Raw genomic sequence first — 14,470 nt, forward strand, 5'->3', positions numbered from 1 at the left:
GAGGATGTGTACTCGGAGAACAACAGGGGAGGCACTGACGAAATTTATGTGTCGGAACCGGAGCAAAGCATATGGGAAAACAAACCCAATCTACACATACTCGGGTTGTCCATGGATAGCGTTGGACAATTCGAAAGAATCACGGTTATAAATATGCAAATGCATGCATATTTATAACTATAACGCTTTCGAACGGGAGACACATATTGGTTACGCATACTGATGATTCAAGACAGATATATAGCTAGCTATCAAGTTTCATCGGCACGAACACCGGAACAGAGCAAATAATTAAGGGGGAGGAGGACATGTCATTTGTGCTCACCCACGAACGAAGGGGCAGAGCTCGTCAAACGCACGGGGAGGTCGTCGAACACCAAACCTCGCAGCGATGAAACAACTGCACATTTAAATCTACCCGATCAACACAATTATATATGATGTTTTTCATAACAAAATCGAAAAATATGTGACCTAACTCATAATTCACAAATATATGACCCCGTCGGCCTCTGGAAGGCCAAAGAGCACCTTTTCGGGAGGTGTCGGGGGTCGGGGTGTCGTGTCGGTGTCGGGGTGCCGTGTTGGGGTCGGGGTGCTGTTTCGGGGTCGGGGTGTCGTGTCGGGTTGATCGGGGTGTCAGGGTCGGGGTGTCGGGGTTAGGGGGTTAGGGGGTCGGGGTGTGGTGTCGGGGTCAGGGTGTCGGGGTCGGGGTGCTGTTTCAGGGTCGGGGTGTGGTGTCGGGGTCGGGGTGTCGGGGTCAGGGGGTCGGGGTGTGGTGTCGGGTTCAGGGTGTCGGGGTCAGGGGGTCAGGGGGTCGGGGTGTCGTGTCGGGGTCGGGGTGTCGGGGTCAGGGGGTCGGGGTGTTTCCTTCTATCCTTCTTCTTCTTCTTTCCTTTCTTCTTCTTCTTCTTTCCTTCTCTTCTTATTCCCCTTCTGCATATTCTTCTTTTCTTCTTCTTCTTTTTTCATCTTTTTTCTACTTCTTTTAATAATATAACTAATTATCTAAAACCTAACACTAACACTAACACATATCTAGACCTAAATCTAACACTAACACATATCTAGACCTAAATCTAACACAAACAATTAAACAGCAAAAAAATAAAAAACAGAAAAAAAAATAACTCACCGGAGCTCGGGGGGTGGCGACGGGGGCGGCGGGCGGCAGGGTGGCGGTGGCGACGGGGGTGGCAGGGCTCCGGGGCGGTGGAGCTCAGGGGGAGCCGGAGGGGAGGCGGGGCCGATGGGGCCGCGGTGGCGCCGGGGGCAACGGTGGCGCCGGGGTGGTGCGCGGGTGGTGGGGGCGGCGGGGCGCCGGGGCAGTGGGACGGTCGGGCGGCGACGTGGTGGGGCGCCGGGGCGCCGGGGCGGCGGGATGGTGGGGCGACGGGGCCAAAGATCTTTGTCTGTTTTATAAAAGGATTCAAGACCTATCACTTATAGGCTATGCCAATGTTGGGTACTTGTAAAACCCGCATACTTCTAAGACACACTGGATATATTTTCCTTTGTGGTGGAATTGTGTTTTTCTGAAAATCGCCCAAGCAAAATCTTATATCAACTTCCACCAACCACTCAGAAATCATAACAGTATACGAAGCATCACAAGAGTGTATGGATTTGACGGCTGATCGGCCACTAGACTTGTGGGCTGAACACCATACAAATCCCTACAATTATCTATGAAAATAATGTTTTTTTTGTTGTTATGTTAAGAGTAACCTTACAAAGCATATTAATCCAAAGTTCTTCTATGCACATGAGCTGCAGAAGGTGAACGAGGTGAGATTTTTGCATACTAAGTCTTTTGACAATAATGCTAATTTGTTCAATCAATCATTATTGGCATCATCCTTCAAGAGATGTGTGCGCGGAACCGATATGATAAGACTTAGAAAGATGCAAGGTTCAGGGAGTGAAACTTCACAAATTCATCGTTAAAATCATAGTAGATCTGGGAAATGATTAAACAGACAAAAAGAAGTCTACAGAACTTGAGATTTGATGAGCCCTGTACAATAGATAACTGTTAGCTGAAGTGCAGAGGACAACTGTAAATTGTAAGCGCTGTACAATTAGAAACATTCAACAGATTTGCCACAGCTACATTACACCCTCTTTTGAGTGTAAAGTAATAGCTGGCAGCCATCGTCAGCTACTGCCACTACGCTTGATTTGGCATCAACAGCAACACAGGAAACTCGAGCACCTGATTGTACAAGTTGGAAAGATGAGCATGTGAACAGGCAGCCTTGTAGCATTGAACAGATATAAACCATTTAATCAACAGAAACGGTTGAGAACAAGCATAAGTACATTTTAGCTACTGACCTTGCACACTGAACCATATTTGACAACACTATTAGAAGCTTAGTTATTCATGTGGAACCAAAAGAGAATGGCACTGAAATATATCTTACGTGGTATGTAAAGACACCCTGTTGTTCACTCAAGATAGTGCAGCAAACGCTCATTGTCTCACTCGTCTATAAACAGATTAACATATATTTTGCATTCCAACTAGTAAAAGACCTTTTAGACAAGTCCAGCTAGTTAACTATTAGCACAGATAGTGGATGCATAATCCCACTACCTGGGTTCAAATCGCATGAATTTGGGTTCCAATTTATGTCATCAGGGCTTCACCAACATTTTTCCTTCAAAAAACTAATAGCAGCACATTTTTAAGAAGATATAGTCTCGCGTCACTTACAATTGAAGCACTGTGTGCTGGTAAGCTTTCTCCCAGAAGATAATTCCCAGATATAGAAGAAACCTCCATGTGTTCCAGCAAATCCATGGTTACCACAGGCATCTACAGAAGTAGCCCTGACAAGCAAAATGTGTATCATAAGACACTGAGGATAATTCAGGGTATGCATGCACCTAGGAAACAGTACTCCTGTTGGCCTGCCTTGGCCTGTACAAAATCTTGGCGGGCAACTCTTTGCGGGCTGAGTACAAGTAATACTGTAATACATTGTATGCCATTGAACACTGAGATCAAAGATTAATGATTCATCAAGATATACTCTTCTTTGTGGTTTAACCCTTTCTTTTTGAGGAACTAGTCAATAACTCCATCAATTAGTTTCCTCATGGTATTAAGGTCTATATAGTTGTTAGGTCACAATGGGCGATGACGCTGAAATAGGTATGACTATCGTGTCCACTTGAGCGCAGCACCAGATTACATCTATGAACTTTGCCAGTATTTCTGTAATGTCATTTAATGCATTTTTATGTGATTTTCACCAAGGGAGCACATGAGCAACCCCGGATACATATATATCATATATATATCCATGCTTGGATACCCTAAGGAGCCTTCAAACGTAAGATGGTACCTACTCAAACCCATAGACAAGATGCAGTAATCAAAACATAACGTTCTATATTATACATGGAGAAGTGAGCATACCTTGGATCAAAAATATTTCCCATTAAAACTTTATTGTTTGCCAGCAGAGCTAGCCTCCATCGAGCATTGTGTTCTTTTGCTCGAAGGTCATGTTGGTACTCAGCTACTGAAGCAGAAGATACCATAATCCAAACTGCTATATCTTTTCCTGATAACATCAGACTGGACTCACCATCATCTTTTTCTGACATGTCACTCACTGTGATCTCTTGTAACCTTCTCTCTATATCATCAACTGAAGCGTGAACGACATCCTCCTGTAAACTACAGAGGCCTAGAGGAAGAATCTGGAAGACGATGTTCCCTGGAGCTGCAAAAGTTGACAAAAGTGTTCGCTTGGAGATGTCCCTAAGAAAATTGTTGACTCCCTCAAATCAGATGTTTACTAAGAGAATACATAAAAGTAGTAGACCAGCTAAACCACCATACTTAAAGTAAATCAAAATTCAGATAGGAAGATGCACTGGCTGACATCACACACAAACATTGATAACGAGCATCCGTTCGCCAGTAGCTTTTTATGCACGGAAAGTATATGAGCTGGCAAAAAAAGTGTTATGCTTATGCAATAGATATGGATTTTCATTAACTTTAACACATAGGTTTTATGGAAGTATTTCTAGAATGTTAATTTTTAAAATATCATTTTACCGAAAAAGGCTTTCACCCCGCTTTATATATAAAGCAATGATCAACCACAGCCCTAGTACAAACGCACCCCATGACAACACACGCACACACCCAAGGCGGGATACATAGGCGCTGAGCGCAACAACACCACCCCTAACACTACAAGAGCAAGCAGGTCCTCCACCGTGAACACGCCACCGTGAAGAGATGAAGCTGCATATGACAAACCGTGTGCTCCAAGGCGGTGCCATCAAGAAGGTTACGACGCTAACGCGCCGCCACCGCCCGACCCGAGGATCAGAGTTTCCCCTGGAGCAACACGATGACTGATGAGAGCCGCGACGATGCCTTCAAGAAGGGAACACGCTACGTCGCCGCCGGTCCGTCCGAAGATAGAATAGGTTTTCACCCCGGCCAACACTCACCGCCACCGAACGCCACACCCCAGCCACCATGCCGCCCACACAGCCATGGTCACCGGGCAGCACCAAGCCACGGGCTCTGCCCATGAGCACCACGCTACCACCACCAGGGCCGCCGCCCCGGCATCCAAGACCTTGACACCATCTCACCCGAGACCCGTCGCTACCCCAACCAAAGAGACGAGTGGAAAGGCCTCGCCTTTCACACCCCTGGGCAGCCCCCAGCGCCGAGACCCGATAGGCCGGCCAAAATTGGCCTCCGGCGACCCGTCCTGCTGCACCGGGCGCGAAACAAGCTCGATTCTGCAGCCGGGCGCGAGATGAGCTCGGTCCTGCTGCCGGGCGCGAGACGAGCTCGGTCCTACTATCGGGCACAAGACGAGCTCGGTCCTGCTGCCGGGCGCGAGACGAGCTCGATCCCGCAACACTGGGCGCGAGACGAGCACTGGACCGCAGCTGGGAGAAGGCCAGCCCTTCAACGAGGGTAGTGCCCGGACGACGAGGAGAGGGATCAAAGCCGAAATAGGTCGCTCACCGACGGACCGACACCGGAGATGTCCAACCGCCACCGTGAGCCACCCCAAACCACCGCTATGAGCCACCACCACGCCGTGGCAGCACAAATCCACGCCGGGACCCCGAGGGGAGCCCCAAACTGCCCTGCAGCAGCAGAGGCGCGCCACCGAGGCCGCAGCCCGCCCCCGTGCCACCACACTCCACCCCCCAAGCCGCTCCCGCCGCCAGCCAACAGCAGCAGGAGGCCCCTCAGCCTCGCCGGAGCACCACCCAGCCAAGGCAGTGTGCCCTCTGGCCCAAGCTGCCGCGGCCCGAGCCGGCCGACAAGGGGATCTGGGCCGTCGGCGACACCACCCGCAGCAGAGCCGTCCCCGCCAACTCCACCTCACTAGCCGCCCAACCACCGCGCAGCCGCCGCCGCTCCACCGGCAAGCCGCGCCGCCGGCACGGCCGCCCAGGTCGCCGCCGCCCCGCCCCGCGCGAGCGACGCGTCCTTGCCAAGCCGCCGCGCCCGCGCCGCGAGCAACAGGGGAGGGAGGCCAGAGGACCCCGCCGACGCCGACGCCGACGGGCTTCGCCCAGCGGTGCCCTCCGGCGGCGGCGAGGGGGAGAGGTGAGGAAGAGGAGCGGTCCAGCGGCAGCTAGGGTTCGCCCTGCCGCCCGCAGGAGCGGCTCGGGCGAGAGCGTTTTCGTTTCTTCGACCGTCGTTTTCCCAGTTTCTCAGCTCTACCAAAAATACCATTTTTCACTTCAGAGCACACACTAGTGCTGATTCGCCTATCAGGGAAAAGCCTATGATAATCCTGGCCGTCTCCTCCTAATCTACTTCTATAGCTCGTTGCTAGTTCCTACAGTTGCTGAATTCTCCAATATCCAATTTGTCTTTTGGATTTTGACCACTCAAAGAGCACTGGCTCTTGAACATGGGAGGCTTTCTAATGAGGCGTTCACATAACGTTTTCTAATATAGTAGTACCAGTTGTTTTGCTTGTAAAAGTAGGGTGTAATATTGTATTTAGACTCGTTGAACCTTGAATTTGGCCCTCACTTGGCAACTGGTTCTTTAGTGTCTCACATAGAAGATACTGATGAAAGTTCATGCAAGAATAGTTGCATGGCACATCATCCAACCCCATAGCGACAAAATTAAGATAATGATGTCTATGTTAGAAAATCCGAGGCACAGTCGATTATACAAGGACAAACACAAGCACGAGTAACAACATCTAGATTTGTTAACGAGGTTCACCGAACATCGGCTACGTCCCCGGGCATGACTATGGGCACTCCTCCCCATGTACTAAATCATATAGTACAACGACGGCAAGCCCACCGAGGCCATCCAACAGCGTCTCCGACCACCCGCCACGTCCGACCAGACCGCCCCTTTCGTGATCTCTGTCTAGCCTACCAGCTTTTGTCTAGTCTATTTTGGCTACCCTGCGGTAGCTTTATATAATAGGCCCGGGTTACACGGTTCGACTCAAGCACATAACCCTCCGCTAATTACAAGTCCAACTATAGCCTAACTCGTACGCATATATTCGACACATGTCCAACAGTCAAGAGGGAAGGATCGTAACTTACCACAAACAAAAGCCACCTGCGCCATCATGGCCAATAATGAGAGAGCTGCTTTTTGGCATTTTTCTAAGCTCCAGTATTGAGGGACCCACATTACCGGAACTAGAAATGACATACTCCTCAGAGATCACACTGTAAAACAGACACAATACTGCGATTAGTTGACGTCCATCCAGAGTTAGTACAGCAATCTTCAAGTGTATATCTTAAGTCAGAAAGAGACATCCTGTGAATACAATGCATCTCTAATAGGAATGTATAGCAAAAGGCAACATCAACATGAACTTAGTAACAACTAATGCATTGCAAATATACTGAAAGTATCATAAGTATAAAAATACTTTGCAAGTATGAAAAAAGTGCAGTTGACAAAACATGTATTCATTTACTTGGGCATCTGCAAGGCAGAAACAAAAACAGCAATGTCTTTGTTGTGCGTTCAGAACTACCTAGGTCTCGGTAGCCATCAGGCAGCAAAAAATAAACTATCTGATTTGTGCATTGAACCTATGTACTCGGGGTTGTGTTCGTCATTCTGTTATTCTTCTGGTAACAGAACCTGACGTGGTACATATAATTGTCACAAAGTACGCTTATACAAAACCTCAGCATAGATGGTTTTTCTCTTTAAGTCGAAATTTGAGATAATATTAGAGTGCTTATTGGAACATTAGAGTTGTATTTCACAACTTTGGAGCACAAACACTTTCAAAAGGAAATATGCAACAGAACTTCAATTTATCATCAAATAGAATGAATTGTCTTTCAGTGAAGAGTAGAACATAAAAAGAGCCAGTCAGATCTTTAGGCAACTTGTTTCTTGATGTTATACAGAACTCAATAAAATATTTCAGCACATATCGGTTGTTTATAAACGTTTTAAAAGTTTTAACAAGTTCATAGGAATTTGGTGTGTTTATGTCTAGAAAGATCTAGCGCAAGTTCCTTATCATTTCAGAACGTTCACTCTCTTAGTACTTTGGTAGAGTACAAATAGATAATTACATATATATGACAATGAAGTAGCCACAACTCTAATAGTATGGTGAGATATTATATACATATATTAGGAGCCCTATAACTGAAAACAGAATTGTGGTTGTTAATGAATGACAATGTTTTTCTTATACATGACTAATTTGCAACCAAATAAGTTGTGTAGTTTTCTTTGTTTTATGGTGAATATAAGAAATTCATCTCAGAATGAACGTGATGCCTCCAACTTTCATATAACAAAAATGGGTTGATACGCATTAACCAGATAACTAAGCTTACAACAATATAACAAGGCAAACCTTTGTATAATAAAGAATAATGTGGCAGTCATTTGAACATTTAACAACACAAATAACACTGGAAATGTGTCACACCATGCAGGCCGTAAAATTTGGGAGAAAGGAAACATTTTAATGCTTATAAGCAATTGTACCTCCATCCAGCGACCATAATCCATACATGCAAGTTTCTGCTGTCTTCCGCTGCTACAACATAATTTGGCTCAGATATCAAAAAGAAAGACACTGTCCCAGAAGGCATCAATTTGGTCAACAGCGAGATGTAGCCCAAGTTAACAGATACAATTTTCAGAGAATTGTCACCGCACTGATCCACTTTACACAAGGAGCATGAACAATCAATGCTTTGCATCCTGTCAATAAGTTATGTGATTAGCATCAATATAAGGGTGTGTCAAACATTTCCTGCATGGCACAAAAGGATAAGATTACAACCTGCAACATGGTATCCGTATACTGCTAAGGAGGACAAGAAACTGCCCATCAGGTGTAAACTGTATCCCGGATCTTCCAAGTGTAGACTGAAGCAAAAGAAAAAGTATCATACAGATGAATATTATTTCTTAACTGACAAAAAGTTCTATACATAGAAAGCTCTTACATTCCCGGTAGAAGCCTGCTCCAATGAGGGTAGTAGAAGGGTAGTGTAACCGACAAAATTAGGTGGTTTCTCATGGTGATCATTAAGAGTGATGTCATATACGTAGAGAAATCTCTTACAGCTCTCTGAAGATCCACAAAGTACATAAATATGTAAGCTGCTACTGTCTTTGGTGTTCAGCATGATAGACAAGACGGGCATCGGGTGCAGGTAGCAGCCCATAAGTTCTAGATGATGATCTGATCCTCTTGCTGCTGTTCCTGGGTGTTTGGATAGTAGACCATTCACATGATTAATGTTTGAAAGTGCATGAGAAACATCGTGTCCATTGCCCATGTTCTTGTCACCTGTCCTATCTGTGGATATTGAAGAGCCATTGTTGCCTTCTTTTGGGTCCTTCAACTGCTGTTTGCGCTGCACTGGTTCAACATTGCTGTTACCATGATTGTAGTGCGCGGGGTGGGAACTATCATCCATGCCAAACTCTTCCTCTAGACAAGCAAGGAGCGAATCAGACAAAACATACTGACCTTTCTCATGATCATATACCACATCAGGAATATCCTTTCTATTGTGTACCTCAACCTGACTCTCAGAAAATTGAGCATGATTTTCCCTTGTGCTCTTTAGCAACTTTAAGTTCTCCTTAGGTTCCTTAGAGCATGCATCATCAAACTCATGGTGAGCACCCGTAGGTTTGGATCTGCTGTCACCCCCAATCTGTCCATCATCCTCAAAACTATCTGCGACAACGGCTTTCATGTCGTCTGATTTAGAGATATGTTCTTTCATGCAATCATCATTAGGGCCGATGTCTTTAACCGCCTCACACAGAGGTTCCTTGTGTACATGTGTTTGAGAGCCATTCCCAACACTTGTAGGCCAAGTGGCACCTGCTGAAGGCAAGAAACTGTTCAGAAGAACCATACATTTCTTGCACACTGGGAAAATTATCGGTCAAATGTTGTGAAACTCGTAGGGTTTATTTCTGTAAGCTGCTTTGCCAAAGAAAGTTTCGCTTTTCCAAAAAAAAGGGATATTTCTTGATTATGATAAATCAAATTTCTACAGAAGATATACTTATCTTTTTTGTAAAATGGGTCAATGGAACATATATTTCCTATAGAATGAACAATAATTACCTTCGCAACCATCAGCAGAGGGATTTTGAGCTGCAACACTTCTCGCTAAAACTGCATCTTCTTTCTTTTTTTGCTTAACCTTCCTTCTTCTGTAAGTTTTCTCCAGAAGGGGGATAGCTTGGGGAAGCAAAAATGTCATCATAGACCTAGCTACTTCCTTCTCTGCTACTTCCAGGTCAGACTTTTCAGAGCCTAAATAAGAACTGGAAGATAAACCATCTTCCTGAGATGAACTTGGAACATAATCTCCCAAATTATCATTAACCAGAGTGCATTTCGAATCACAGGGTTTTTCCTCCAGCAATGGAGGCATGCATATTGGAGTAGAGACAACAGACAACTGTGAGTTGCTTACAGGATCTCCCTTGAACATTGAAAAGTAAATGTCGTTATCAAATACTGGCCTTTCAACTATAAACTAGAGTCAAAATTCAGAGCTGCTAAAAGAATACGCAGGTAGACATCTAACCAGCAGCTAAAACATGACAGAGTTTAAGAACGTGATAATCAACATTTAAGTCCTTAATATCCTGGCTAGGGTACAGAATAATTTCTTCATTGTAAAACCAAGATATATTTGTTCATAACCATAGCATTAGCAAAGAAATGAGTCAGAGCGATATAAAGGCACATATTCCCGTCCAGGCTATAAGTATAACAGCTATGATCCAAAAATTTGCCCTTCATTATTTTCATAAAAGGGTTATTGCCAGATGGCTATTCAGTGTGCAAAGCTCTGTAACTCCTTAAGATCAAATTAAAAAATATATGGCTTTCTAGAGCACAATTCTAATTCCTGAAGCTAGAAAGAATTATTTTCATAAAAGGGATATTGCCAGATGGCTATTCAGTGCGCAAAGCTCTGTAACTCCTTAAGATCAAATTAAAAAATATATGGCTTTCTAGAGCGCAATTCTAATTCCTGAAGCTAGAAAGAATTACCTCAAAGTCAGCTAATGCTAACCATTCAACGTCATACTCATGAAATAAAGTTTTCTGAAACAACAGAAAATGCAAACAAACTATGTGACACTAGTGGTCTATTTTTCTTTCTCGGTCAGTTCCTCTAACATTCGAACTCTATGGGATGAATAGCAGAGCTCCATCCATCCATTTCAGCGGATAATGTACGACATTTACTTTGTTGATGTAAAAGAGATTAAGTATATGATCTAGGTGGAGTATAGATAAAAAGTTAAAAGCAAGCACCATATCTGATGGTGGACCACATCCTATGCAACAAACGATAGTTTCATCCACGGTAAGCTGTGATGTAGTTTATTTTGCAGTTGAACCAACAAATATAATGTCGAAAGTAGTCAAACATTAAGTATGCTGCAAGGGGAAAATCCTAAAAGAATCAACATACCTTGTTGAAACTTTGACGAGCAGATTTATCCAACTCTACTGTGATGTTACCAACTGAGGTCAACATATCCTGGTTGTGGGCTCTCTTAGCAGTACCTTCCTCCTGGATCGGGTTCATACTTCTTTTAGCAGTTACAACTGTCTTGTCCAAACAAACATGCTGCTCTTCGTGATCATCAGAAACATCAGCTGCAACCGTATCAGTTGACGGTGAAGCAGCACCATAAATTTTTGGAGAAGGCATGTCTATTCCAAATCCAGTCGAATCTACTAGAAGCTGACGAAACAGTCTCTGAACAGATGCATTTTTGAACCCAAAAAGCTGCACAAGACAACAGCAAAAATAAACATTTATAATCTGGCTATGGCAAACAGTGTTGAAGGCATGCAGTTATGGTCTGTTGAAAAGTTTAACAAGAATCAAGAATAGCAACGGTCATGGTCTGCTTTATATTGATTCAGTGCAGGTTGCTGACTCATGTTGGAACAACTATCTGGATTCAAATGATATAACTATGTGAACGTGACAGGGTCCTGGAGCTGTAGTACTCAACTGCTAGCACCAAAGTGGTTGTTACTTGTTTATCTGTCTACATAGTTCCCTACTTCCCTTCTTGTCATACATCAAAAAAAAGTTACACTTGTAGTCATACCAGTAGATTCTGATGTGTGTGATGGCAACCATCTATAATAACCTGCTAAACATGCATATGTGGTTTTACAGAAAATGTACAGGGGGCTGGGTAATGCCCTCAGCCATGAGCTTCCTGGGAAAAGCGAACTAGGAAGGAACATTTTCATTGCAATGCATAGGTTCAGGTAACTAGATAAATGGATATGAAGAGCATGCCTCGACACCGTCAATCTTCTGAGGGAAGCTCCCCGCTCTCTGCCAGTCCCTGACTTTGGCCCCTGTCTTCTTGTGGAAGTTCTTCCAAGCTATATCCGGTGTCTGCCCTGTCGCGCAATCTCCCTCGGTGGATGTGACCTGTATGCAGATTGAGCCCATCACTGTTGATTTCATTTGCAGTGGGTCACCAAATGCAGCGGCAAATGATGGTCAGTGGTACAGAAGATTGCGTTTGTGTGAACCTGGAATACAGGCCCTCTGGGTCCTTGCTGTATCTCCATGGCGTACGATATCCCGGAGAAATGGCGGACGGCGTGATAGCCCACTGGGTATGGGTGGCGGTCCTTGCCCTTGGGTAAGCAAACAGGGAAAGATGAAGTGTTAGGGAGTACACCGACCATGGATTCCACATGTAAATCGAACTGACGAGACCTAAGAGAGCAAAGGTGAAGACGATGCCTCGATTGGGAATAGTACGCGAACCCTAGGGGAGGGAGGGAGAGCAAACCCTTGAGCAGCTCCAGTACTTGCGCTCCCATTCGCCGCCGCGGTAAAGCGCCCCCGCCGACAGCATCTCGATGAAGCGGTCCCCGTCGGCCTCCTTCGCCGCCATCTCCTCTCGTCTTCTTCGCTTCACCCAGCAAAAAATGGCAGAGGGAGAGAGCGCGGGCGATGTGGTTGGTTTTGGTGGGGAATTTTGCGAAATGGCGGCAAGGCCTTTTGGCTGAGCGAGCGGCAGGACCAAAAAAAAAGAAACCCGACTCCGCTGGGGATCGAACCCAGAATCTCTGGTTTCGTAGACCAGCGCCTTATCCATTGGGCCACGGAGTCCTTGTTGCTTAAATATCATTTCAGGTTAACTATTTCGTAAGAATAGGTCGACATTAGGCGTGGTAATCATAGACCCCGGTCATATATTTCTCCATGAACATCCATGTTGTAGTAGGTTTGAGAAAAAATATTAATATCTCTAACTACAACATGATACTTGTGTAAGAAAGCCGAAGAAAAAGAAAGAAAGAAAGAAAGAAAAGGTATATTTCTCCATAAAAGCAAAGAGACCATCTTTATGGCTAGTTATACTTCTAGGTGGTAATTTATTGAACCAAGTTTTAGCATCATCTACAAGTGAAAAAGAAACAGCTTAAGCATGAAGTATTGGATGTTTGTATCTTTCTTAGCAAAGAGTCTACCGCTATCTTCAAGTTTATGGACATGATCAAAAGTATTTTCTTCCTCTCTACATTGGAACCCAATTGATTCAAATATTTTAATAACTTCAGGTTCCACAGGAAGATCATAAGCATCATCGGCAACATGACATAGCAGAAGCACAAAGATCATCCTCGGGAAGAAGCATGTCTCCTATAGTATCTCATCAAGATCTTTATTTGTGTCGCATGCCATGAAAGCTTTGGCAAAATTCTCATCATACACAATAGGTGTAGTAGGGGTAGGTGGTGGTGTACCAGGAGCATTACCAATTGTTTCTTTTCATTTTTCCACAGCAATATGTCTATCACGTAATTCTCCCGGTGGAGGAGTTGCAACAGAAGTAGTAGTAACATCTTTGGTAATAAGTGACACACTAGAGGATGATTCATGCATACATGATGGTGGTGGTGCTGTCACGAGTTGATTCAAAATAGTAGGTGAATCAAGAGTACTATAGGTGATTAAAACATTAACTGTTCTTGTAGTGGAAGAAAAAAATGTTGTCATTCGGTCTTGAGCTTTTCCCGTGGTGGATAATAAATTTTAGAAAGCAAGTAACTATCAAGCAGGCTTATAAATAGAGCATGCTCTACGGCAACGACACCCATAAATAGACTCGATACCCCACAAGTGAAGGGGGATCGCAACATTCTTCATTGAGTAGTATTAGAACCTTAATTTATATTCGACACGACGTGAGCAAATGAATCTTATAAGCTTTGGAAGTTGAGTCATCAATTCAACCACACGTGAAACAAGTACTTGCTCGAAGAAATTATTAGTAGTAATGGCAATGTACTTAATGTAGTAATGACATGGTAGCAACAGAGTAACATGAAGTGGGAAAATACCTAGCAATTGCTAAGTATCACATGACTTGAGGAGAGCAAGAATTAGCGGAAAAAGTACGCATGGGTATGGATATTGGGATGTTGCATGAATGATATTGATTATGTAATAGAGCAACTAACAAGGTTCAATCTCTAGCTCATCTTATTAAAATATTGTAGGCATTGTGTGTGGTTGAACGTGCTTAGTTCTAAGAACTTGCTGTCCATCTATTGTCCAACCATTCCATGTACCGGGGTCCTGTAGGAAACTAAGAGCAATTAAGGTGATCTTTTTTTGTCAATAATGACAACACATTAACACTTCATCAACTAGATGATACCCCACGTGCTTCTCCAAGAATAGGTTGAAATATATTCTGATTTGATTTGGTTGTATGGAATAGGAATTCTAAATTAATAATATAAGAACTAAAATGAAAAATACATATGGTTTACTATGTTGAAGTATTGAGTAAAGTCTTCTCCCATACATACAAAAATTGAAATTTAAAATACATATTATTTATTGTATTGATTTAATTATAGAGTTGGGTATTTTTCCCATGCATATTTGCATGTTGAGGTGGGCC

General features: G+C 44.1%; 1 protein-coding gene and 1 non-coding gene across 2 annotated transcripts; both read right to left on the reverse strand.

Moving 5' to 3' along the window:
• Positions 1–1,919: 1,919 nt before the first annotated feature.
• On the reverse strand, positions 1,920–12,598 carry LOC109787646 (uncharacterized). Its single transcript, XM_020346184.4, has 12 exons — positions 12,344–12,598; positions 12,078–12,185; positions 11,836–11,973; positions 10,987–11,307; positions 9,618–9,981; positions 8,476–9,368; positions 8,310–8,395; positions 8,009–8,227; positions 6,583–6,711; positions 3,428–3,775; positions 2,720–2,835; positions 1,920–2,215 (listed from the first exon to the last, which is right to left on the reverse strand). The coding sequence occupies exons 1-12, from the start codon at positions 12,446–12,448 to the stop codon at positions 2,115–2,117; spliced, it is 2,928 nt and encodes a 975-aa protein (XP_020201773.1). The 5' UTR covers positions 12,449–12,598; the 3' UTR covers positions 1,920–2,114.
• TRNAR-ACG (transfer RNA arginine (anticodon ACG)) lies at positions 12,594–12,666 on the reverse strand. Its single transcript has one exon. It is a non-coding gene; the product is annotated as a tRNA-Arg (tRNA).
• Between the last annotated feature and the right edge of the window lie 1,804 nt (positions 12,667–14,470).

Source organism: Aegilops tauschii, chromosome 5 (assembly GCF_002575655.3).
Source record: "Aegilops tauschii subsp. strangulata cultivar AL8/78 chromosome 5, Aet v6.0, whole genome shotgun sequence".
Lineage (NCBI taxonomy): Eukaryota > Viridiplantae > Streptophyta > Magnoliopsida > Poales > Poaceae > Aegilops > Aegilops tauschii.

Coding starts and splice junctions, on each gene's coding strand:
- LOC109787646 (XM_020346184.4), bottom strand. CDS start 12,448: ATGGCGGCGAAGGAGGCCGACGGGGACCGCTTCATCGAGATGCTGTCG. Junction 9,982..10,986: donor CTCGTCAAAGTTTCAACAAG/GTATGTTGATTC, acceptor TCAATGTTCAAG/GGAGATCCTGTAAGCAACTC. Junction 2,216..2,719: donor CAGCACACAGTGCTTCAATT/GTAAGTGACGCG, acceptor TTGTACAATCAG/GTGCTCGAGTTTCCTGTGTT.